Source organism: Bombus pyrosoma, linkage group LG12 (assembly GCF_014825855.1).
Source record: "Bombus pyrosoma isolate SC7728 linkage group LG12, ASM1482585v1, whole genome shotgun sequence".
Lineage (NCBI taxonomy): Eukaryota > Metazoa > Arthropoda > Insecta > Hymenoptera > Apidae > Bombus > Bombus pyrosoma.
Genome location: NC_057781.1, coordinates 11,647,217 through 11,672,275, shown reverse-complemented (window position 1 = coordinate 11,672,275; position 25,059 = coordinate 11,647,217). Strand labels below are relative to the sequence as shown.

Below are 25,059 nucleotides of genomic sequence, written 5' to 3'. Positions count from 1 at the left end.
ACTCGATTCGACGAGGCTTCCGGTGCCTTCGAGCAAACACGAAAACGATACGGGTCACAGTCGACATCGGCATCGGCACCGAAGTCACGAACGAGAAGGCGAAGAAGAAGCCAGCCGCTGTTCGAAACGTTGCGGCCTGTCAACCGCGACTCGCAATTGGCCGCGGTATCGCCTCGCGAGCCATGTCCCAATAGGGAAGTCAGCAGCGCGGTTCTCTAGTCAGTCGAACGACCCTTCGAGATCGGGCGATCGGACGAGGTACGAGAAGTTCGTATCGGTGCCGAGCGCGCTCCCGTCCTTGGCCGATGAAACGTGGAAGGAAGTGGACGACGCGACGAATTCCTGGAGTAGCGAGTCGCGCGTCACCAAGGTCGTGGCGAGTACCGATGACCAGTGCCGGCAGACCGACTTTCCTTCGTTCGATCACCAGGAGTCCTTGACGAGAAGTGACCGTGGAACGAGGAAGAAGAAACGCGTGTGCTCTAACAACCGTTCAACGTACATTCAGTTAGCGTTACTGTTGTTCCTCGTCGCGTTCGGACAGTGCGGACTTCGTAAATCAAGTGTGGTTAACTACAGTGTGAAATCGAGTACAACCGGGTTGAGTGTGTTGACGATTGGTACGGTTATCAGTGCAGTGAGTGCCGCCCCGGTTGATTTAATGGGTGACGCCGGCGTGAGGGCAGAACGATCGGCCAATTTGTCGCACATCACTGGCGCTTCCAGGAAAATCCAGATGTACATCAAGAATCGGCATTTGCAGATCCTGCCAGATGGCACGGTAAACGGTTCCAACGACGATACTTCGGATTACAGTGAGTACTCTGTCTACCAGTGAATCGCATTTTTCTCTTCTATGTCTCTCTTCCCTTCTTCCCATCTTTCTTTCATTCTCTCTTTCTCTCTTTCTTTCTTTCTCTCTTTCTTCCTTCCTTTCTTAATATACAATCGTAAATCATCCATCGATACCGCACGCGCACCATGGAAACTGGAAACTGGAAATGTTCAATGATCGCGCGTAGTTTTGTTGTATCATTTTATAACGTGCATCCGCATACCGCGGCTGATGCTTCGTCCAACATCGGCGTTGCTCCTTTCTTGTTGGCTTTTCCTCCTTTTATCCGTTTCCTCGGCGAAGGAAAACGGTTTTCTGAAATTGATACCGCGTTCTGGGTAGAGGCTTCATCGTAAACGCCAGCTGGTACGGTTCCAATCGTTCGTTGATTGTATCGCGAACGTTGACTTCGCCGAGGCTTCCACACTCCAAGCAGAAGTTGCTTCGTTATAACTTATAACACGCGGTTTAGAATTTCTTGGCGTACGACGATTATGTAGTCGAAGCTTTCTTATTAACGAAATCAAACTTCAAACCATCTACGAACATACACGCTTCTTGCTATGTACATACTTTTCAAACGGATCGAACGAGCATCGATGAACAAACGCGGCCAATACGTCGATGTTTGTTTCGCGTTACAAGCGGCGCGCGTTATATCCATCGTCCGAATATTTATATTTTAAGCAACAAATAAGTGACAAATAATCGAATCACGTGCACATAATACACGATCGGAATACACTTTGATAATTCGTTTTGTTTCCAAAGCGGACAACTTTCTGTTAAAATTACACGGTCTATCGAAATTGGCGTAAAGCGTAAACGTGATGTAAAAAAGAAAAAAGAAAAAACGCAAAGGAACCGGAAAGCAATCGCGTAGCTGAGAAAGTGTCCGCCTTGCGATACGACTCGAATCGGCGAAATTAACGAGAGAATGCGATCAGGTCTGCGAGCTGCGACTGGGTCGAGAGAGCTGATCCAAGAATATGCGCTGCCTAGTACATGTACCTCTTCTTAAGTAGTCCACATTAACCTTTGAAACTTTGATAGTCTATCGTTGGTGACTCTAAATTCACGCTGTCCGATCGTAGTTTCTTTTTTCAAACGAGGATAAGTGCTCAACTACGTTTGAACTTCTTTCTATATCATTTAACCTTAATCTTCGTAAAACGAACAAAGTTCTTCCGTTAGACGGCTCCTCGTACTTAGCTGCTAACAATAAGGTCAATTCGACGATCATCGAATCTGAATTTAAACATTCATTTTCCAGTTTAACGTCGTAACGTTCCGTCGGAGTATGATACTTTTGTAATTTGAATAATAATAAATAAATTTATACAAATTCGTGTCTTCGTTATCGCGCGACCGAAGAAATGGAATTTAATTCTTTAGCATCGGAAGCACTTTCCTTCTTTCACATCTTTCACGCCATTTCATTTTTACGCTCTATAAAAATGAATTCTACTATTACCTCTTTCGAGAGAAATTACGTATGAAAATGAAGAGTTACGTTTGTAAGGTTGAAGTAGAAAATTGTTTAACTAACACCGAGCTCTACTCTCTGGTAGGTATTCCGATAGGTAGGAGGGAAAAGAGATGTTATGGCTACGGAAACGAAGAAACATTCTCTGTTTCTACAATATAATTCCTGGCCTTATTTCCGATAATTGTAGCGGTACTCTTTCACCAAACGCTTGCTTAACTTCCCTAACGACGCGACGCGACACGACGAAACGAAAGCTGTGTACTTCTATATCCTCTCTTACGTAAGAACGCGAGAATAACGGATTTCGTGTGACGTTCGAAAATCTTTTACGCTACAATATTTTTAATACGTTTGCTCAAATACGTTAGATACAAACTCGCGCGACTAAGTATCGCCATTCGAATCGCGCGAACCAAATGTATCATATGCCCGCACGATGTATAATGTATAACGATATGTGTAACGATTTACGTATCTGATTGGTAAGAGTTGTAATTACTCGAGTTACGCTTGAAGATGAATTTCCAATGGATCAGAATTCGTAGTTTCTTCTTTGTAGTTTAGTGGAGTAACATTGGGCCTGAATGATTTAATTGCGATTTGTATATATCTTGCCAAAATACTTCTGGCTTGCCAATAGACACTGCACGCTGCTCGACCATCAGTGACTAACTATTCTATTTTCGACTCTCTTCCGGTGTTGTTTTTAACCCTTTTATATTTTGATTTACTTGTGCGTGTAACCGTTCTGTTGCACCACAGGGAGCGAAACAATGTTTAAAGAACAGTGATTTAGATTTTTCGGACGAATAAGTTATACGTACGTTTCTCCGGTTTAAATGTTTCTAAATCGTGATAGAAGCAAAATTTATTAAATTTATTAAATCGTTTCGCTAAAAAATACCATACCCATGTAGAAACGAACGTAAATTGCCGCTAACGCGGTACACGACCGGATAATTTAATTCGTAACCGATAAGACGCGATCTATCGGACTCTGGTAATTTTTATTTTTGATCAATTTTGCTTTTAGATAGTTTGGAACGTGTTGTACGTACCTGTCAGTACTTGTTAACCACAATAATACAATTTTCAAACGAAGGAATAAGTGGAGAAGTTTAAGCGTGCAAAAATAGACAAAGTGCGTGAAAGTATATGAAAGACAGTCAAAGTAAGCTTTGCGTGATAATGTTTGGAGCGCGAAGCGACTTTTCGTTCTATTTCTTTATTGCGAGATCTGATAGGATAGGATAAGATCGTAAGATTGCATAAACATCCGCAGTCTATCGCTTTATAGAATTTTATCGAAGCGGAGAAATTTAAATTCCATGAAATTTCATCGATTTTGTCACAGGAAACAGAAAAAATATAGTTAACGATAACCGTTCATCGTGATAAAAATGTGCGACCTTGTAAAAAATGTAACTTATAGCAATGGTAAATGGCAAATATCTATATCGCTTTTAACGATCCCTATGGCCGGAACTTTTCTGTCGAAATTTTTCTACGAAACGACCACTGTCTATCTCAATTACGACTCGATGTAGCTTTCGTTCTTAACATTGAATTCATTCTTCAAAGCGGCACATAAACCTCATTTACTCGGAACGAATTGAATAGCGTTAGAGAAGAGGTTTCACCGACCGTCAAACGCAGACTGCCAGGGTGCAACGTTTTATATATACATTTCCAGCTACCAATTAACCCGTGCGGTTCTCGCGAAAACGTCGCGTTCCATAGCTTATTGGTCGTTAATAAATATTTACAGCTGAAAAATATGTTGTCGCGTCGCATCGACGAGGAGGAACGACGCCGCTCGTAAATACAGCTACTCGTTGGCCGTTCTCGGCGACCTAAGACAACGCACTCTTCGGTGTTTCGAGCCGATTTAATCGCGAAAATTGTATCGCGAAGGTAGTTGCGCGACGTCGACCACCACGTTGATTAAGTAATAAAAACACGAAAAGAAAAATGGAACGTCATCGCGTAACCTGCGCGAGCAGCAGCAGTACGAAACGAGTACAACCGCCAGGGATCATCCAAGAGAGTTTATTGCGCTCGAACTAGCGCAGCGATACGTTTCCGTTCTATTTCTAATAATCTGTCACGTGTTCTCTTTTACGCTTTAGCTCTACGCTAGGAAAGTCGCTTTTTACAGTGACTATCGCGTGACTCGCGAATGTATTCCAGCGCTTATATGCAAATTTTATTAACACTGTAACAAAATTCAAGACTCGTAATTATATCGGTGAAATTCGAATGAAATGTGAAAAAGAAATATTTCTCCGCCGCAAAATTCGCATCTTTTAACAGACGCTGTTAAGCTATATTTAACTATAACAAGAATATTTCAACGAAAAATTAATTTCACGTCTCAGTAAGATCTTCTTCTGCTAATTGGATCAATTTGATCGCAGCAGCCAGTGTTTATAACGCAGTCTACAAAGATGAATCGTTCCAATTATATATATATATATGTCGTTCTCCAGAATCGAAGCGAATAGAAAATAAAAAAAAAAAACAATCGTCGATAGATTGCTCGACGCTTTTTATAATTAATCGCTTTAATATAAATACGTTTCTGACACATGGAATTGCGGAAGTTTAATTATTAAGGTATTCGTTTCACGGTATAAAGATCTTGTTACTGTGCCGTCTGTGGAACGATCCTATCCGAACAAGTATAATGGTATCGCGAAAAATACTCTTCGCTCGTCACTAACGGAAATGCTAATCTTGATGCTTTGACAGTGTGGTTGACTTAACGTGAACGCTAATTAATTCGACGAGTATGTTATACCCTCGGATTCGAGTTACCATGCACTTTTTCCCGGAACGATATCACATGTTGATAATAGACGTATAACATTTTTATTTCCTATAATTGCGAAACATAGGCAGCAATTATGCATTTCCTCTATTTTTCTCAGCTCTGATTCATAGATGATTAATCGACGGAAATTTTCAGCATCTTCCTCTCATACGTTCCACTCTTCCAACTCGTATAATCATGATTCCTTTTCTTTTTTTTTTTTTTTTTTTCTTGTCCACGAGTCACAGTTTTTATTTTTAACTCGATGATATGTCAACGCTGCTTTTCTTACGAGAATTGAATTTTTTAACTTCGACTGACACTTTTTACGAGGTTTTCACTTTCTCCCACTTTCCTTAGATATAGTATTCGAACAGCTTTGGTTTAAGAATGTTCAAAGGTTTCCAGACATTTTTAAATCGTTTTTCGGTCATTTTCGACCCAATCGCACCTTTGTTGAAATTTGAAGAAAAATTTCGTAAACTTGCTATCGACGCGCTTGATTTTTCTCTTCAATTTTTCTTGAAAAATTCGTTTAAAACGCGTCTTTCTGCTTGTCAAAACGAAAACGCGAAAGAAGGCGTAATTCGAGAATTGTGCCAATTAGATGCCAATTAGATAGAAGAATAGACGGAAGCTTAAATATTAAATGGCCAGGTGCGTTCTCGTTAAAATCGCGCGTAACTACCGAAAGCGACAACCGGTCTATTTCGTTCTTTCATTCATAACTGTTGCTGGAATGGAGAGTTTCTCGGTCACAGATACTCTGAAGCGTGGCCGGCGATCGACTTGGTACGCTGAATAAATTATATTCCGGAAGTAGACGGGGTTCGATCAAATTTTTCTGCTCACGATGTGTAACACGACCATTGAGCGCCTACCATTGAAGACGAAAGAGGGAAGAAGAAAAAAAAGGGGAAGGCAGCGGTCTGGCAATAAATCAGTCGGCGAGGGCCGGTGATAACGGAAGCTTCGAGGGGATTCAATGGCCCCGATACGTCGCTATCAGTTGGAGAGAATGCTGCGCGATTAGGCAAAGACGGAACTATCCGGAGGGATCGCGAGGTCGTGACCTACATATTGTATGTGTTGCCCATGGGCCATGAAAGAGGACGAATTTCGTGGATCGGTCGTACATCGACTAGTCATCGTTTACACGAGTCACGCGGGATATTTTATTTTTTTTAGATTTCAATTTAATCTTTTTCCAAGAATTTTTCTTTGGAATTTCACTGCATTTTATAAATGTAAAGTGAATCGATCCATTGTATGGAGGCTGCCTTTTAATTAAAGAAGCGTCTTTGAAGAAGTACGATTTAATACAATCGCGGTACATGAAGCGAAAAAAGTTTTCAAATATCGTTATGTAATTCGTTTGCTCGAGATTATTATAACAGTAAACGAAATGAATGTACAGTTTAGTATCACGATTAGAATTTTATACGCAAAGTAGATTCAGCGTATTAACGACGTAATCTCGCGACACGATTAAAACTAGTAACACTCTCGAGGAAACGTAATTTCATGAATTTCATTGATTCTCACTCGCCTATTTTTTATGTCGCATAAAAATCTCTGCCATGTTATCTTTTCGTTGGCATTTTTCCAAGCTTACGAATCTGTCTTTTCCGACTCGCACACCGTATGCTGCAGACGTAATGATACGTAATTTCGTTTATATATACGACTATTTGTTTGCGCAGAAAGCTACATAATACGCAGAAAGTCACATGATGCGCATTTATCGAATCTTATAAATTCCGTTAATTGTCCGTGGAATATTTGTAATCGTGTTATCTCGAAGCGTGCAACGTTCCGCTACCTAATTGAATCGTAGGTATGGCATCCTTTCGTTAATTAACTCCGAATGTCGTACTGATAAATCGGCGACATCTTATCGCTAGCGATCGTCCTTTCGAATTGCTTAATCTCTTCGTTGCTATATAAGCGAAGATGTAATCGCTTACCGTGAAACTTTTTCTATGTTTATTGAAGAAACTGAGTAACCGACAAGCACGTACACACCTGCAAACACAGCGCGGCTGTTAGAAATATTTCTTGCTGCTCAGTAGCGATGTATCAGCGTACGCTGCAACTTTGATCTTCTTCGTAATCGAATAAAATTTTTATTAATTCATGAAATTTATTACATCTATCTTTGAACGTCTATTATTTATCATGTAAAAATTACAATTTGAATTTACATGGACCTCGTCAGGATCGGCTATCATTCGGCTAATACGTCGCTTTTAACGATAATAATATAGCAGTGCGAACTATGATATATTCAAGCTTGAAAGGTAAAATAGTAATTTTTAATACGAGATTATACGATATACGTTTGTTATCGGTATGATAAATACAAGACGGAAAATAATGTGAAAACCTCTACTAAATAATTTCTTTGTCATTGGCTCTCGTAACGAAAGGATGGTTCGTTGAGATCGAGAACAACCCTCTCGCTGTTTAATCAACTAGAAATATATCGGATCGTGGCCGTGGAATTATACAAACTGCCGTGGATCATATTAAATATGATTTACGAAAGAGCAAAATCGGCCGTGATGTATGAAGACGGTGGACCGTAGGGTCGTGTCTTAGAAACGATAATTAATGGGAGTCGATGCGAAAGGACGTGGCGTTAAGTCAAGTTAAACTCGGTTAGTCGAACTGCATCGTGGCGTCACGACGAGACGACGAAATACCGAACGTACTACCGTCTAATCCCGTGGAATACTGAATTATGGTAGTTGAGCGCAGGAAGAGGCTGATGATGGGACGAGTGGGACGAGACGCGTACAGTGTACATTGAACGTTACGCGTTCCCGCGAGTCCATTCAATTGCTCCAGCGGCATCTTATTTTCGTCCCCTTTTCTCACAGACGCGCGTGATTTAAGTGACTTTGGAAATTAAGATAACACTGGCAGGACAGCCTCGTTGCCGTGATACGTGTACGCTGGCATTAAGCGTGATTGAGAATTTTGCGGCATGTCGTGAGCTTGTTTCGTGAGTTAATGGGTGGTCCGAGCGTGATATTTTTCTGCAACGTTCAGATCGTACTTTATTTCTTTCTTTCCTTTTTTTCTCTTTTTTCTTTTTCCTTTTTTTTTTTGGAAAGGGGGAAGTTCTTGTTCGGTTACGCGATGGAAACGTTCGAAAAACTCAATCTTCCTTCGAACGCTCTTCGTACACTTGGAATGTTCCCGCTAACTGCGGCAGCAATTTCTTCTTTCGTCGCACACGATCGGGACTCGAAGCACGCGTGATTCGAGTGGCCGACCATGTTCAGGCGGCGCGGCGCGGAGCGCCCATAAAAAACACGCGTCGATGGGACAGGGTAAATTTTGATTTACGTACGCGGTTAGCACGCAGTCAGGATGCACGAACCGCATCGTGCAGCTTTCTCGTGCGTCCACGGACGACAGAGAACGGGAGCATATATAACGGTGATTTGTCATCGTACCAAGATTTCGCGATTTAAGAACCCACGAATTGACCCCATGCGTTCTCCACCGTCTCCAGACAGAGAGATTTAGAGGCGCAGCTCGGCGACGTTTAAACTTTAAACGGCACGGCGAACCGCGTGGAATACCGATCGCGGCTACTCGCGTCCTGCCACGTAGCCTGTCGGCCTTCGAGGATTCCTAATTAACCGTCCCGTTGCACCTTTTGCACCGCTTCCACTCCTTCCCACTCCAAATCGTTCGAGTCGTTCGAGTCGTTCGAGTCGTTCGAGTCGTTCGAGTCTGACCACCCGCGAACGAACCGGCCCGGAATCGCCCAAGGTTCGTTGATCGTTGCGTACCGAGGTTTTTGCGTGTCCTCGGTGACGTGGACCAAACATACACGATATAATCGTCATGGAAACGGTACATATACGACCGTGCTTAAAGAAAGGATACCGATGGTGAAATTATTGGTCTTCGGCTGATCCTTCATAGATATAAACGAATCCTCTGCTTTCGCACGATGCGATTTATCTCGCACCTTGGCTACTTCGATTTCGAGGAGTTAGTTTAAAGAGAACGGCGACTAAATAACGAACAAGAGAAAGGATAATACGCAATATCTAGGCAGAGTTAGGAATCGCTCGTTAAAATCGTTAGGAAATTTTTAAACATGGACAAATTCTAACGACAAGGTGTAACCGAAACTGAAGTTCTACCTCCTTTTCGGCCGAGAGTTGAAAGAAAATATTGGAGAACAAGAATTTTTGTTGGAAAGTACAATGACGCGCGAGCTTTTTATAGTTATGGTATACTTTATAATGGAAATATCTGTTTTCACGATACGATCGATCGCCTTCTTATTCTACGTAGAAAAATATCGCACTAAAACGATTGTAAATCCAGTTAAAATTCTGTAAAATATCGCTTTTGGGGGATATAAACGGAAAACAAAGCGAAAAGATCTATCTAACCGGAAACGTATCATTGTAGAAGGAAAAATCGAAGAATAGTTTATCATAATGGATACCGATAATGTTCGGTTATTTGAGTTTTATTCTGTTTGCAAAAGTGTGGCGTTGAGAAAATATTTGAACAAAGGTGTATTCAATATAGGTAGGATATCGTTGAGCGGATATTTGAAGAGATTTGATTTTCCTTTTGTTTGAGTAGAGATAGCATCGGAGCTTCCCGTTTTCTCTTACTCGAGGATTTTGTGTACTGTAACAGATAGAAGAAAGTTTATCAATTTATTAGTTTAGTATATACTCGTTGAGATATAATATTTACCATGAAATATATATCTGGAATGAGAAATAGCAATGTAAAATTAGGTGTGGCTACTCAGAAAGATATTGAGAAAAAAAAAAAAACAAAATATAGAATTCTTCTAGGAAAATTACTTCACCAACGCTATGTTTATTATTTTAGTATTTTGTCATAGTATATAATTTTATGATAGAATGTACGCTATAGAAGTGTCACCAACTCGAATGTACATTCGACGTACATCGTACGTACATATGAAAAGCGTATGTAAGTCTAACTGAACTTGATTGATAAAGATAGAACCGGGTCATCGCCCGATTGATAGACCAAGTAACCAATTACATTGTTTATCAAATTTGAAAATTGTAGCAGTTTTAAGCACAATTCGGGACCATCGAACTGAAAACTCGTGTCCCATGGAACATTAATTCGGCACTTCCTCAATTACGGTCCTGCTATTAAACCATTACACCTGTTTCAATGAATTTAATTCGAATAATAAGAAACTTTCGTTTCTTATAGAAATGTAGAAACTATTTCTTTCAACGATAACAAGATCAATGGTTTTCCAAAGCGTCTTTCCGCCATGTTATGGATAATAAGTACGCAAATGACTTTAAATTCCGCTCGGTACGTAAATAAGTGTAAGATCAAACTATACGTTTTTAAGCGTATACGCTGTTACGCTTGTTATAAAACTTGTAGGCTTGTTTGACAATAGTTTCAGAAAATATCAGAAATTATAAGATATAGAAGGTATACGTAAAGTAAAAGAAAAGGCGTGTTTCTCAGACGAAGCGAAAAACTGTTATTGAACGTAACAGAATCAAATCTATAAACAAGAGGAATAATTCTCACGAAACAAGCTCTTTTTCTTTCATTTTTATTTGTTAATCCTGAAAAACCAGCCTTCCAGACAGAACACAACCGATAATAAGACGCATTTGTAGGATACGGCACGGTGATCTACACGATAAATGAGAAAGAGCGACGTAACTGTCCTCTGTCGACGATATGACAAACATAAATAAATAAGATTTCGGCAATTATTGACCGAGAAATGTCTCTGCAACATTTTCATAGCGATAACTCGAACATTTTTTGAGCTGTGTCGCTCTTCACGCAACGATGCGATATGCTTAACACATTACAAGATACGAATTTCTGTTGGAATTCCAGCATCGTGAAAAATGTGCCACGTTGGTTGAACAGATGAAGCGAGACGGATAAAGGGAACCAGACGATATTTCTTATCGGTTCAGCGAACCTTATCCGGGTGTCGATATTCGTACAGCTTCCTGATGTGGCGTAAAATCGACACGTGCTACGCGATCGACGGCTAACCGATAAGAGGCAATTTTCACGTTGTCAAACGGTGACCGATAAATTGGCAAACAGGCTCGTTTCAACATATTACACGCGCCTCGTACGCGTATAATTCACGGGGAACAGCGTCGATAGTTGGATAGCGTCGTTATCTCGAAAACGATTTCGTCGAACCTGCCCCTTTCACCTGTCTTACGATATTCTAGAATTTAGACAACTGACTGGTGCGATATATTCGTCGTTATCGCTAAGAACAGTTAGCCTTTATTGCGACATTTTTAGCTAAACTTCGTGACAAGCGATAGGATGTGTAATTGCCGAGGGAAAGCGATAAGCACCGTGTCGAGATGAAATTGAAGGTTGTAATTCAGGATAAAATACTGTTCGACAAGGATGTTTCTCCAGATTTTACGACGGAATAAAATAAACACTGTTGCTTGTAATTTCTATACATCGCTTCCTATAAATATATCTATAGGTGCAAAATAGATTTTATATGTTTGAACATAGTAAAATAGGAGAGGGATTAAGCAAGATTTACGTCTCTGGTAGTACAAATCGATCTTGCACGAATATCGTTGCATGTTCTTGCGATTTCTCTATTTACAATGGCTTCGTTGCCTTTATCCACAACGTTGCAAACACTAATTAGTTATGTAACTAATATTTCGAATTCCACGATCGATAATTCTTGGAAATCTGACATGACGAAACGAAATGATGGTCGAAGAAGTACAGATATCGAGCGATATGGAAATTATTGCGACTATACGTAGGTATGATATTTCAAATTTTGAAGAAACTACGCGCGATTAACGTTTTATCGCGTAAAACGATATATCGGATATGCAGCGATCTAGTAGATCTTCGTGCGAGTTGTAAACTTGAAAGAAAGGCTTCGCGAGGGAATTTCTAGTTTGCCTATTCGAGTCTCGTGGCTGTCGGTGATTTATTTACGAAATCGTGACGGTGCAGGGCCCACGATACCAGGAATCGGTAAACAGAGGGACTTAATGAGAACAAATGATTGTCCTAAGAGGCTCGAGTTAGACAGAGTGATTTATGCTGGATCGAGGGCGCCTCACTAAATCAATTGCACTTTCGATCGATCCCCTCCAGACGGTGCATGGCGCATCCCCCGGTATGCAAATCGTCACGGGGATAAATCGGCACCTTGGGCGACGTGGCGCGGTTAAATCGAAAGATATTTATAGCCCCTAAAAATAATAACGTGCGATCTAACTTTTCGCACTTGGGGGCCTCGATTCGCTCACTGTTACGTGCATTAACGAGAAAGAAGAGTAGTCGGGGGCGTATACAAAGCCGCGTTTTGCGTTCGTACGACAGACCTTGTGACTTTCATTGAGGGGTATTGAACTATTCGAACGATATTAGCCGGCACGTATCGCTCGCGGTGCAATTTATATCGCGGGCAGATTCGATGTTTCGCTCGCGTCGACCGGTAACAAGTACAATTTATTTTACTATTCTCAGCAACCGACCCGTATGTATACTGGCAACGATTAGTAATTTTATCTGGGTTTCGGTGTCGTGATTTCTCTCGCCTTTTTTCTTCTTTCTTTTCTGCCTTTCTCGAGCTTTGCGCGAATAATTTCCGCATAAAAAATGTGCCGGTCGGCACATTGTACGAGCCGGGTCTCGTTGCTGCAAATTGGACGAAATGGCGCGGTGCGGCGAGGCGCCGGTGGGATGAAATTGGAGGTACGCGCACACGTAGTTTGGATTTATGGCGCGAGCTGCAATTATTTTCGTCGGTGATTTTGAAATAATTAGCGATTCGATGAATAAGTAAACTGGTTATTTCGTCGCACTCGCGGTATATACTTTATAAATATGAGGGTATCGTCACAGCGTTGATAAAATATCGTGAAATATGTACAGTACAGATACAGAGTCGTGCACGAGAGAGGCCACGGCTAATGAAACGTACTAAGCTCGAAACGTTGCGATGCATATAGACGTAACGTTAGTTTACTTATGGAATCGTTTTTTGACGCTTTTACGATTACTTGATACTCTTCTACGAGTGAATTACCTTTTCCCATATTTTATCACACGTTACATTCATCTTCGATATTCAACTCGTATCTCTTTTATTAACTATTTTCGAACAAATTAATTCGTGTAACATCTTTCCTCTCGATTCGGCTCGATTAATTCCAGTTTGATTCTTAAAGACAATTTTTTACCGACAACGAGATCGATACTGTACGTATTACAACGTATCGTCGTATGACAAACTCTGAAGCAATTGGTAATAATAATCGTAATAATAATAAAAAAAAAAATTCCACGCATAAAATCGATTATCCCGCGGCGGAACCTAATTTAACAGAAATACGGCGGTAGACACGTAACTCGAACCACGAAGATTTTTCCCATCCGGTAGAGGCATCGACGATAACCATTAACAAGATCGGTTCTTTCCTCTTGGAAGAATCCTATAGGGCGTAAAAGTATCGGTCGTAAACGATCCACCGAAACAAACGGAAAGAAATATGCGCGTAAAATTGTTAACGAACAACGAGGGGAATAACGAATTCGTTAGAAAAGTACGATATCGCGCGGCGCGGTTGCATTGCAGCGCGTTACCGCGATTGCACTGGCGCACGCAATAACGCATGTACGGAGCTTTACGATTTCCATCAAAGGCTCGTTAATGAACTTTTGTCGCGGCTATAGGCCATTATCGCTGTTGGCCGGGTTCGCGTGGTCGCGATCGTGATATGCTAATGCCTCGCGGCTCCTCAAGAACTCGCTCGATCCGCACGAACGCTTCGAGTAGTAACGCGCGCGTCTTGTCGACACGATTGCGGTTATTTCCAAAGGCAGCATTTCGGTCAGGTTCAAGCGGTTCCCGTAGCCATAGCTTGTACCTCTCCTCTACTTTCTCACGTGTCTCTTGTACTTCCTCGTTGCGGTCGTGGACCACAGGTATTTCGAGATATTTGAACGGGGATTTATGTGTGATTCTGATTGCCGGCTACGCGCTCCTTCACTGCCATTTCCAACGAATTTTAATCTTAAGCGGGTCTCAAGCTGCGTGCTGTCGCTGCGTGTTTCGAACAGCGCCGAATAAGTATCTAATAAACTGGTGGAAATATTTAGTCAGTCAATACCGAAGCAGGAAAGAAATCGAAGAAACATTTGGGCTTTGTTTCGCTTTCAAAGTAAAGGCAAGTTTCTATCGTCATCTTGTACAAACGAGCCGTGGGAATAACAGCGTCACACGAATAACGTGTCGCACAGCTCGTTTAGATTCTTTGAACAAGCATCCCGATCGTGTAAGCCGTAGAATTGGAAGTAATTAGCGTCTTTGAATTATCATGTGAAACCGTTACACGCGTTGATACTACAAAACGTTCTTCCTTCCTCGATCGTGATCCACGATCTCCTAGATTCTAGATAGCAACATCGGCTGGAAATAACTCTACACGTTGGATACTGCTGCATAAAGGGTTAAAAGACAGCCAACTTCCCGAACAAAAGAACTTTCTCGATCGCCAGACATCTAACGAATCAATCGTGTGCGTGTTCACGTGTTAACAAGCTGTTCCCGGTATCGTTTCACGGGAAAAATCAAGAACACTGTTTGTCCATGGGGCACTGGAACGAAAACACGTAATTTATACCATGACCATGCGAGAAACCGATGTAAGATAATTGAAGCACGAAAACACGGAACACGTGTCGGTGAATAGCGTCGTAGTCGTAGAGTCTAGAGCGCACGGAGTCCCTGCGGCAACGTAGCTCTTCATCCTTCGCTTCTTGACACCCACACGCGATAGAGCGTGCTGCGTGTCGAGCGACTGATTGCTCCGCCGCTTTTAATTGAAATATCCCGGACGTAGGTAACTGAAATGCAATTAACGCCAAGGGAATGCCGGCGAGGCGCATTTTCGTCTCCGTAATGTCGAAAAGATCGGTCGAGTTTAGCACGTATACGCCACGACATAAGGTGGGTGTCTGTTGGGTCGGTCGGACGTCTGATCCGCGAGTCGGACTAAGCAATTTGCCTCGTAACTCGTCAAATCAACTTGTAAAAGGTTGTTGGGCGTTCTACGATTGAAAACAGTCTACTTAACTGGCCTTTAATGGCACGATATACAACGAACTACATGTATCGTATAGTTGACATTTCGATGGTCTACGAGTTTCCTAAAAGGATGTAACTTGTACTCGTCGAAAGGAGGGAAATTTTTTCGGTGATTGTATTCTCAGCTGTAATTACCATAATTTAATAGTATAGATTGCTTTGTTTCTCTTTATCTTACCAGCCTTTATATTCGATATTAAGATTATTCGTATCGTTTCTTCATCTTTGATTTGTTTCCTCGCCTGTACGATAAAGTGCACGATGTTTTATCATGTTTTCGTTGTTAGATACATGTAAAGGCCGATAGTGTTTCATAACGTGTAACGAATTTGATTAAAGTTCCAAGTTTGGAAATGTCCAGTTTAGTTGACGTCAAGTGAAACTGCCATAAAATATTATGACGTTTGCAGATATTTTATCATTTTATTATATAGGCGTCTTAATATCTAAGGTCGACACTGTATACACGTGGACGTATTTTCTACTCGATTCGAATTAACAAGCGGAGAAAGGATCGTGCCGTGATTCTTTCTACGTTCCTGACAAGTATAAAATGTATTTAATGGGCGCGAGTTAAACCGACGGCCACTTTCGTTAGGTCGTTGAAAGATTTTTGGAAAAGTTACGACGCAGCAGCTAACGACGACTTTTTACGTCGAGCACGAGGCATCTCGGACGCGGTTGTTCCGAGAGTGTGAGTTATGCCTCGTTTTTAGTCGCAGGTGACTGGAAGTTCTTATTGGTCGTTTCGTGTACGTTTGCAGGGTTAAGTTGCATTTTATCTTTGGAGGGAGTTTTAATAGTTTCTAGTTATCACTTTGGTAATTAAGTAGAATTTAGTGGGAAAGGATCGATGAGCTGCCTCGAAGAGAGCTTTACGTTGCACGTTCTTTCATCTTCAGATTGGTCTCTTCAATCTTGTTTCGTTCTTCAAAGAGAACTCGGGATTGTTATTGCGAGTATAAGAGCAGAGTGCTTGAAACAGGAATATTTTAATAGACGTCTACGGATAGTGGAAAATAGCATCAAAACAATGCGGTTAAAATAATATTAATGATACGATTCAGCGTTCATATTGGCAGTACTGAAGCATAAGAGTAAGATGCCGAAGGAAGGAATATTTTCCATTTTATAAAATCTTGTGTATTGAGAATGTACGTATTAGTAAGATGATAAAATTAAAACGACATTATAATAGTATCGTCCGGCGTTCGTATTGGTCCGTACGTACACGAAAGTAGGTAATTTCTGAAAGAAAATATTCTCAGGCATTTGCAACGAGAAGGAAAATGCGTAGTCTGCTATTTTACTTTATATAGGATAATTGGAAAGTACGTTACTACGCGTTATTCTTGCGTTCAAAGTTCGCGTCTAAATTTGAATCGTTGCTAGATTCGTTCGAGTTTCTTCGAAATTATCTGTTATATCGATATGTTAATACTCTTGTATTTTATTTTATTTTTGATTCGTATCGTCGAGTATTCGCCTATCTCGATCTATCGCGATTTCCATCCGAGCTAGGGGATCGTACCATTCGATCGATAAATGTTTGCACATCTGTTTGTCGCTTGTTCCTCGAAACTCGCTTAAAGAAATCTACGACGATATAATCTCACTTAAACAACGTTTCGACGTTTCTACAAAAATGATTTTATTAAACATAGCCGATATAACGGACGATATACGACATTAATCGCTAGAATCTACGTGACTTTAATGCGCGCTGTCGAAGATCGACTCAAAATAAACAAGGAACGCTATAAACAGTGGCTTTTCCTTTCTTCGCTTATTACATTTTATTAGAATTCGAAGAAAGAAGGTATAACTTGGAATTATTCCGAACGATAGGCTGATAAATATCCTCGCCTCGTCGGTTAATCTTCGCTCGATAAAACGAACAAGTTCTTTCTCTACAAATACTTGAATGGCATAAAATGGCCTGATCGAAGAAGGAACGAACGATGAAACGAAAATAGAAGCAGATCGAATCTATACTTCGACGGAAGACGCTTCGCGCAAAAGGTGACGCGAAATGGAGCCACCGAAACGAGTTCGTGACTTCCTGCGGCGATCGGCGAATCCGATAACCATCGAACGCATCATTCTCGTGGCCGTCATTGGGTTCGAGGTGTTTCTACCTCGAAACGTCGTATTATCGTGCTCATAAATCGCACGGATATTCTTTGGATCGAGTCGTTATCGTACCAACAGGATAATCTTGTTACGTGTTGTCAGGAGCTGGCCTCTTGCAAAAATAATTATCTCTTCTGGTATCGCGCGGTTCGCGCGAGCTTTCTTGTCCGACTATACACGAAACGAAAGTGTGTTCACGATGCATCGACGCGTTACGCCTGTGAAAGATGATAAATGGAACGGCGTCTGTGGCGGCGTCTAAAGCGACAGATCGCAGCACTCGTAACCTTTGTCGCGAATAACGCTTTCGAAACTATGAACCTCGAATGAATGGTGTTGTGAATCGATAACGCAGGAAAGGCATTGCCATTTGCCGCCCAAACGTGCCGAACGACTCTAAGCTTCACGAAATTGTTATTGATGAACTTTTCTTTTCGGAGAGTTTGGTGAACGCATGGTACAGGGTTTATCGATCATCTTAGCCATTTTTTATTGGCGAGTCGTTGCCATTTCCATCGGGACGAGTCTTTCTACTAGTGTAGAGCGTAGGGACGCGCGAGTAGACCGTGATATCAAGGTTCGATTTAAAGGAAAGACTTTTTCCCTACAAATTCGCGATATGTCTTGTAGGAGAAACCAACGACTGAAGGTGCTAAAAGGAAGCATAATTTTTAGCTTCCACGTTTTTCAGACGTGAATTCGTTTGAATAATTATAGCGATTGTTATCGTTTTGTTCGTTTTACGTTAAGTTAATGAAATATAATTAAATTTAAACAGATTGCTTTCTTGCATTCCTCGGCGGGGTACTACATTTATAGCACGTAACAAATTTATGCGACGTAACACCTTGAATAGATACGATCGATCTGGAATCTTTAGCGCCGCGTGTTAGTCACGCACGCATGCGTCGATGATGCATTCCTCGCGACAACCGTTAAGTAATCGTAACACGCGTATAGCGCACCGTTTAAAATAGATCCGGCGCTCCGTTTGACGAACTCCGTAAAATTTCGCAAAATTCTCCTGCAAATAATCCGCTTCGCATTCGAGTGCAATTGAAATTCTAATGGTTGGCGAATCGAGGTATCGCAGCTCGTTAAGCGTAATTCGATCCAGTTACAAGCATAGATATTCGCGCGAAGTTTATTAGAGATGTATCGATGGCTAATATTAGAATAATCGGCATATTTCCCTCAAAGTCCATCTTCTAATCGGTTTACGGCGATCGTTTATTTGGAACTTTGTACGCGCTGACTCGAGCCCCTTGTCGTTGAGATGTTCTTACGATTTCCCGTATAAAGCTCGCTTTCACGATAGATTGGCAAATTCCGTGTTGTATGAGCTGCGCTCTGTTTCTTCGCGATAGTCGATTATAAACGACATGAAAACTATCAGACTCGAGGCATCGGCTGACATATCGCAAATTGTACGTTTCGTATAATTCCATATGAAATCGATATTACTTTAACATCCTTCGATTTCTAAACGCTTCGAATTTTCTCGCATCCATCTAGACAATTTTCCTCGCTGAACCGTTGTTTATTCGCTCTCCCCGATCTCTTTCTTATCTTCGCTTCTTTTTTAAATCTACGTATATATCTATAAACGATATGTCTACGTATCTATCTGTAAACGAATTGTATGTTTTTCCAAGATTGAAAGCTTAGCCGATTGCCATACTAATAGGTTCTTTTTTTTAAATGTAGGTACATACTTCTTTAAGTCATATGCAACTATAGAAGCAATATCAAAAAACGATATGATAACACCGTTGAAAATAATACTAATGTTTTCCGGCTGTTATCTATCTAATGTTTACGTAACTTCTTGTTACAAGTATAGAGAACAAGTCTAAGAACGAAGCCGAAAGGGTTAAGGTCATTCATGAGAATAATCCAGAAACTAACTTATCCATAAAATGAGTCGATCGTAGGTGTATTATTTTGCATTTAACCGAACACGATTAAACGTATTAATCCGAACATACGAAATGTAAAACATCTTTGTTAAGCAACAAATTAAATTAAATTAATTAAATTAATAATTAATTACAGACTTTGATTTTGGCGATATCGATAGTGCTCAAATTATCACTTGCTTTTATTTTCACTGACGAACCATGGAAGAAAGAAAGAAGAAACCTTCCGTTTAAATAAATTCATAGATATTTCTATCATCGATAGACAGGTTTTATAACGGGTAGAGTGTTACTTCATTTTGGATATTTTGTATACCTATCGCTATCGCATACTATCGTTTCTTTTTTCGAGGTTCATTTAATTTCGAAGAGCTACGCTTCGAACGAAGGTTGGAATAGCCGTACGAAAAAAATTCCCAGAGAGTTCGCAGATTTAATATCAGCGAACGACGATAGAATGTCATTTTTCAAATCTGTGTGAAAATTATCCAACTCCTTCGATCTAACGTTCCAAATCCCTGTATCTTCTGATAGCTCTCCGCTTCGAACTTTCATCGGATTCCTCTGGTACCTCTTCACGCTTCGTTTCATCCTTTTCGTCTCTCGATACTTTCGTTCCCCCGCCCTCTCCACTAATCCACTTTTCTTCAAATCATTCCCTGCCCCAGCTCACGGTATCACCTATTTTTTGCCGCCATTCAACGTTCAGTCAATGTCAATAAACGCGCCGTCGATAGAAACGGGCACAATAGGAGAGGAAAATAGAGTATCGACGCGAGAGACGAGAATCGTCGGAATCGTTGGAATCGTCGTCAATTTCGTAATCGACAGCGCGTCACGTTAAATGGATCTTCATTAATGACATAACAGAGGAGGGTGCGCATTTGTGGATGCGTTGGATCGCGGTCGTAACGAACCAACGTTTCGATATCGCGTTACATTAGCTCGTATCGTATTATAATGTATTATAATACCCATCCGGTTCGGAGACCCTTAATGGACTTGATTGATTTTCGTCGTGTGCCCGAATCGCCGCGCGCCGCGCCGGACAGACACATTAGTTTCAAACGGTCAGCATACACTTTGGTTTCCTCTCTGCGCCCAGTGCCCAGAGTCGTGCTCCCCTTCTTCTTGTTCTTCTGTTCGTATTCTGTCGCGCCCTCACAGCACGGTGGCAACTTGACGTGGCTTATCCACGCCACGAACACGACTTTCGCTCGCGTGTAGGATTCCTGGCTGTCACAGCATGCCGTTCCACGGACATGCTACGTTGAATCACGATCGAATCCGTGAATTTTTATTGCGCCTTGTATAATAAGTACGCTGCTTTCGGCCGAGACGTCTCGCTGTCCCTCGTTAGAATTGGAAGACTTTTTATTCGCACGATAGAGAAGACTTCTCGTTGCATGAGAATATGTGGTTTGTCTGTCTGCGAATCTTTGAAAGCAATTAGAGATTGTACAGTTTGTTCGATAACTCGATGGTACGTGATAATTTTACAAAAAATCTACAGGATCGTTAAAGAAGGCTGCCCATCTGGTAAAGATGCAAGATTTTGGTTTTTACGTAAGTGTTACAGACGTAGCCACATCCGCTTTTATATATTATAATCGATCGCTGAAATCGCTCGAAAGAATAGTCGTTTTGTACGTTAAAATAATAGCGTCCAATCACGCTAAGTGCAAACTACCCCGTTCCGTGCTCTTCCCGCTAAATCCGATGTTCCGGTAATCGCAAACGTTGCAACGCGAGATTACAGTCGCGGATCGCAGTGTACGTAGTAACACCGAGCTTGCTTCCGCTCGAAGACGCATTTCTAGCCAAGAAAACCGCATCGCCTTTCTCTGTTTGATTTGCACAAATGTCTGTCATTACGCGGCAGCTTAACACGCCAATCACCTACAGTTCGCACCTTTATTCCAAACTGCATATGTCTTCGTCATCACCGCTCGAGCATTTGAAGCGCGACGCTGGAGATATCGATAGCGAAAAGGACTCTATCCTCTTCGACTTTGTCCTCGGTACAAGTGCGATTCATCGGTTGCAACGTTACGAAATTTCGCCACACATTCCTATTATCTCTTTTAATGCAAATTGCTGTTCTACAGACGAAAAGGGTATCAAATATTAAATTGGGTAATAAATTCAATTTTGTGTCGCTGTTAACTCGTGCGAACAAGAATTGTAAATTGTTCCTTGTGTATTCCGTAATTTTGTTTGAACACAGCTTTAAAAATGTCCTGTAATAATTATAAATACGACTATGTGTATAGAATACATCGAGGAAATTTGTCTGTTAAAGTTCAGGACAAGCCGTAGAGAATACACTTCGAATAAAACTCTTTCGTTTAATTTTGATTTTATGTCGGACAGCCATAAGCGATCGGTCGATATCGATGGAAACAATAGTTGATACGAATTACTACGAATAAACGGGCCATGATTGAAATTAATCGACTCCGAGATCTTACTCGAAAGGTGTATAGAAAAGTGTCTGCATCTGTTCAATATCGAGAATGTAGAATAATTTAAGTATGCACCTCTAACGATATTTTAAGTCTCTATCGATTTTGTGAAATCGTATCAATCATATCGATGTCAGCCATGCGTAACAGATAAATATATAGCTAGAGCGATGCAAGTATGTTCCTTGTTTCAGTTTGTATACTTTATATTTGGCTGGATTAGCGGCCGCGAGAACGAATTTTAATGGCAACACAGCGTTCCGTAACGAGCAAAGAAAATCTGGTTTCAACGTTTTGCGACTGTACGAGATGTCGTCGCGTAGGTTGTAACAATCTGTTCGTTACACGGTGGACGGAGCTTATGCGGCTTTGCGAATAAGTCGTATGCACGGTGAAATCTTTGCTAATGGTGTTTCTTTAGCCGGGCGTTCTTGCGTTGCTTTTTTCTTTTTTTTTTCTCTCTCTTTTATTTTTTGAGCCAGGAATTTGTTAGTGGTTTTGAAAACAATTATCAACGACGATCGTTTGTCTTAGGTATAAGAACCGTGGATCGTTCATTTGTCTTTAAGAGTTGACACGCATAGGTGGCATAGGTTCAAGAATAATCGGGCGACAGTTTTTGACCAAGATAAAAGTTGCTCTGGAAACTCAAAGTATAGTTAGAAGCGTACCATTTATCTTTGAATTATGATGTTTTTATCGGACGTGTTCTTTAGAATTTGAAAGACTCGACAGAAACACAAGAAGTTATCGTAACTCGTATACGTAATATAGATTATTGAAACCGTCGAAAAGAGTAAAGAAAATCGTCTCGTGTAATAGTTTCGAGGCCGTATCTCTTTCGGTATTTTAAACCTTTATCTTTCGAAAAATTGTACATGAAATACGACCATGCGCGTTCCCAATGACAATAAAATGTACATTCGCAACGGTGATACATGTTGGCAGTTGCTTTCCCCGTACTCGACATGATTTACTACGTTAACGAATAATATGTGCAAAATAGTCATCTATAACGCCTGATGTATGAAGTATGAGATATTACTTGTAAACGACTGAATGAAATTACGCGTAACAGACCACAAATATAGCTGTCAGAAAATAAGATCAAACAGGATATACGGCACTTGTCGTACCACTTATGGTTGAATGACTATTGGTCGGTAGTGTACAGGTACACATTCATTAAGTATTCTTAAAGCGGGAATCAAGTTTTAGCCACAGGGAAACGATCACTTGGGTCTAGTCCGACTTGCGAGTAGTTCGACGTATCGTGCAAATTCGTGAATATAATTAGCGAAATTATTCAACGATTTTCGGTTTGTTCGCGTATTAACAGAATGCCGAATCCCCGTGAATTCTTCTTTCAACCTATAATAACCTATACATTCGGAATGTATAGGTTACGGCGTTTGTCTGTAAATGGTACGTAAAGTTGAGTTATTTCGATCGAGCTGAGTAATTTGTTTCGTAATTTGTCAGATTCGGGTACGAACAACTTTTGAACTATCTATATTCGGAAACAGACTGCTCAACTCGTTGTTAGTAGCACGATAAACAGTGAGATATATCGCGCACTTACATACGTTGACAGCTCGATCGTCATAATTTTCCACGAGGACATAACTTTTACCCATCGAAAGGAAAGAAGTTTTTCAATGTTAATTGTACGTTACTTTGATCGTTCGCTGCCGCGAATAAAAACCTGCCGCGTATAATGTTAGTCGAGTCACTTTCTCGTTTTGGATACTCGCGTTTCTTCTGGTTGAACCTAAAGCACACGATATTTTCTCATTCTTTCGTTCGTACATTAAAGATTAATGATACATATCTCACGATATAAATACAACGAGTTCGCTTGTTCTACGTGGGGAATGCGGGGAATTGAATTTCAAGCCGTTAAATGTTAGTCGAAGTAGAATTAGCCGATTCGAATAACACTACCTTACTACATACGTACGTATATATCGAAAGAAGTGTGTAGAAAATGACCACGGCGAGGGCAATAGAAGCTACAAGAAAGCTATGCTATTCGTTTTAATAATTTCCAGTAGCAAGGCAAACAACGTCCGAGCGAACTTTCTTGCGGTTGAAGGAAGAAGATGTTTTCTCGTTGATAGCATACTAATTATAGGAGCGAGCAGTAGACGCGAAAATCTACGTTATTCTGAATTGCGTAAACCGTAATTACAATACTCCGCCTCTTTCCGGACGATCGTTGCTTTGTCTTTGTCTGCGCGAAAGACAAAATTGTTGAATTAACTAGCATGAACCTAAGGAATGCAATCCGTGTACACGTTTTCTCTTCCATAAAACCGGATACAGAAGGAACGCGCGTCGAAAGATAACGCTCGAACGATCTAGCTTCCTCGTTTTTCCTGTTTCTTCTCGCAACTATGTACGTAGATAACTGTCAATGTTTGATTGTTTGCAAAACTCTCTGGTATTTATCTCACTTGGTATTTCGTTTCACGCATCTCTTCTATCTTTCGTTCCTTTTTCTTTTCCCGCGTGATCGTACACCCTCGTTGATTTTCAAAGATCATTTACAAAGAATGAGACGCGCTTGAAACATCATTAAGAACTTCGTGAACAAACATCATCATAAAAATCATTTTCTCCTATGAAACGTCGAACGACGACGTACTTTGCCCATTTAACGTTTAATTGAATTTTTTCAAAAAAATTTTTCTCGAATTAGACCGAAGAAGAAAACAAAAAAAAAAAAAAGGAACGAAAAATAAACGAAGAATAAATTTCTTTCTAAATAAATTCTTTCTCCCGAAAGGTATTCTAAAAGGATGCAAAAGAAATTATTTGCGGAATAAAATTGTTCGTATATTTTAATAAAATAATAGCACGACTTCTAGCTTCGCTAGCACGATCGTGAAATATCTGCACGAGTCAAAATTGATTTGATCGTTTTTCTATCGTTTTTGTTCTTATCTGGATCTGTGTTCTTTTATGCGATAAAATCCATCAAGCAATTCATCGAGAAATTTATACCAAACTTTCCCAACGAGGTTTAAATCTAATAATTTATTATATTTTCTTGCAACAGTTCTCACAACAAATATTCTATCTCGTTATTTTGCATAAATGTAAACTTCTTATCCATTAATCATTTTTCTAATAATCCGGTTTTATTGCCACGTTTCGTACGGAACAGTAGTCGCACATATCTACTTACGAACGTTGATACTTATTTTCTAACCATGTATTTTGTTGTAGATCTCTTATTTCATGC

The 25,059-nt window shown here is 40.6% G+C and overlaps 1 protein-coding gene across 5 annotated transcripts in view; it reads left to right on the top strand.

Annotated features, from left to right (window-relative positions):
* The window catches only part of LOC122573356, a 153,250-nt gene that overhangs the window by 1,914 nt on the left and 126,277 nt on the right, over window positions 1–25,059 (top strand). For all 5 annotated transcript variants that reach the window (XR_006318719.1, XR_006318718.1, XR_006318717.1 and 2 more), the window contains exon 1: window positions 1–815. This exon is cut by the window's left edge and continues 1,914 nt beyond it. Coding sequence is in view for 2 of the 5 variants with exons in the window: in XM_043739592.1 (XP_043595527.1) it covers window positions 1–815 (815 nt within the window). In the remaining 3 variants the exon portion in view is untranslated. The remainder of the gene's footprint in view (window positions 816–25,059) is intronic.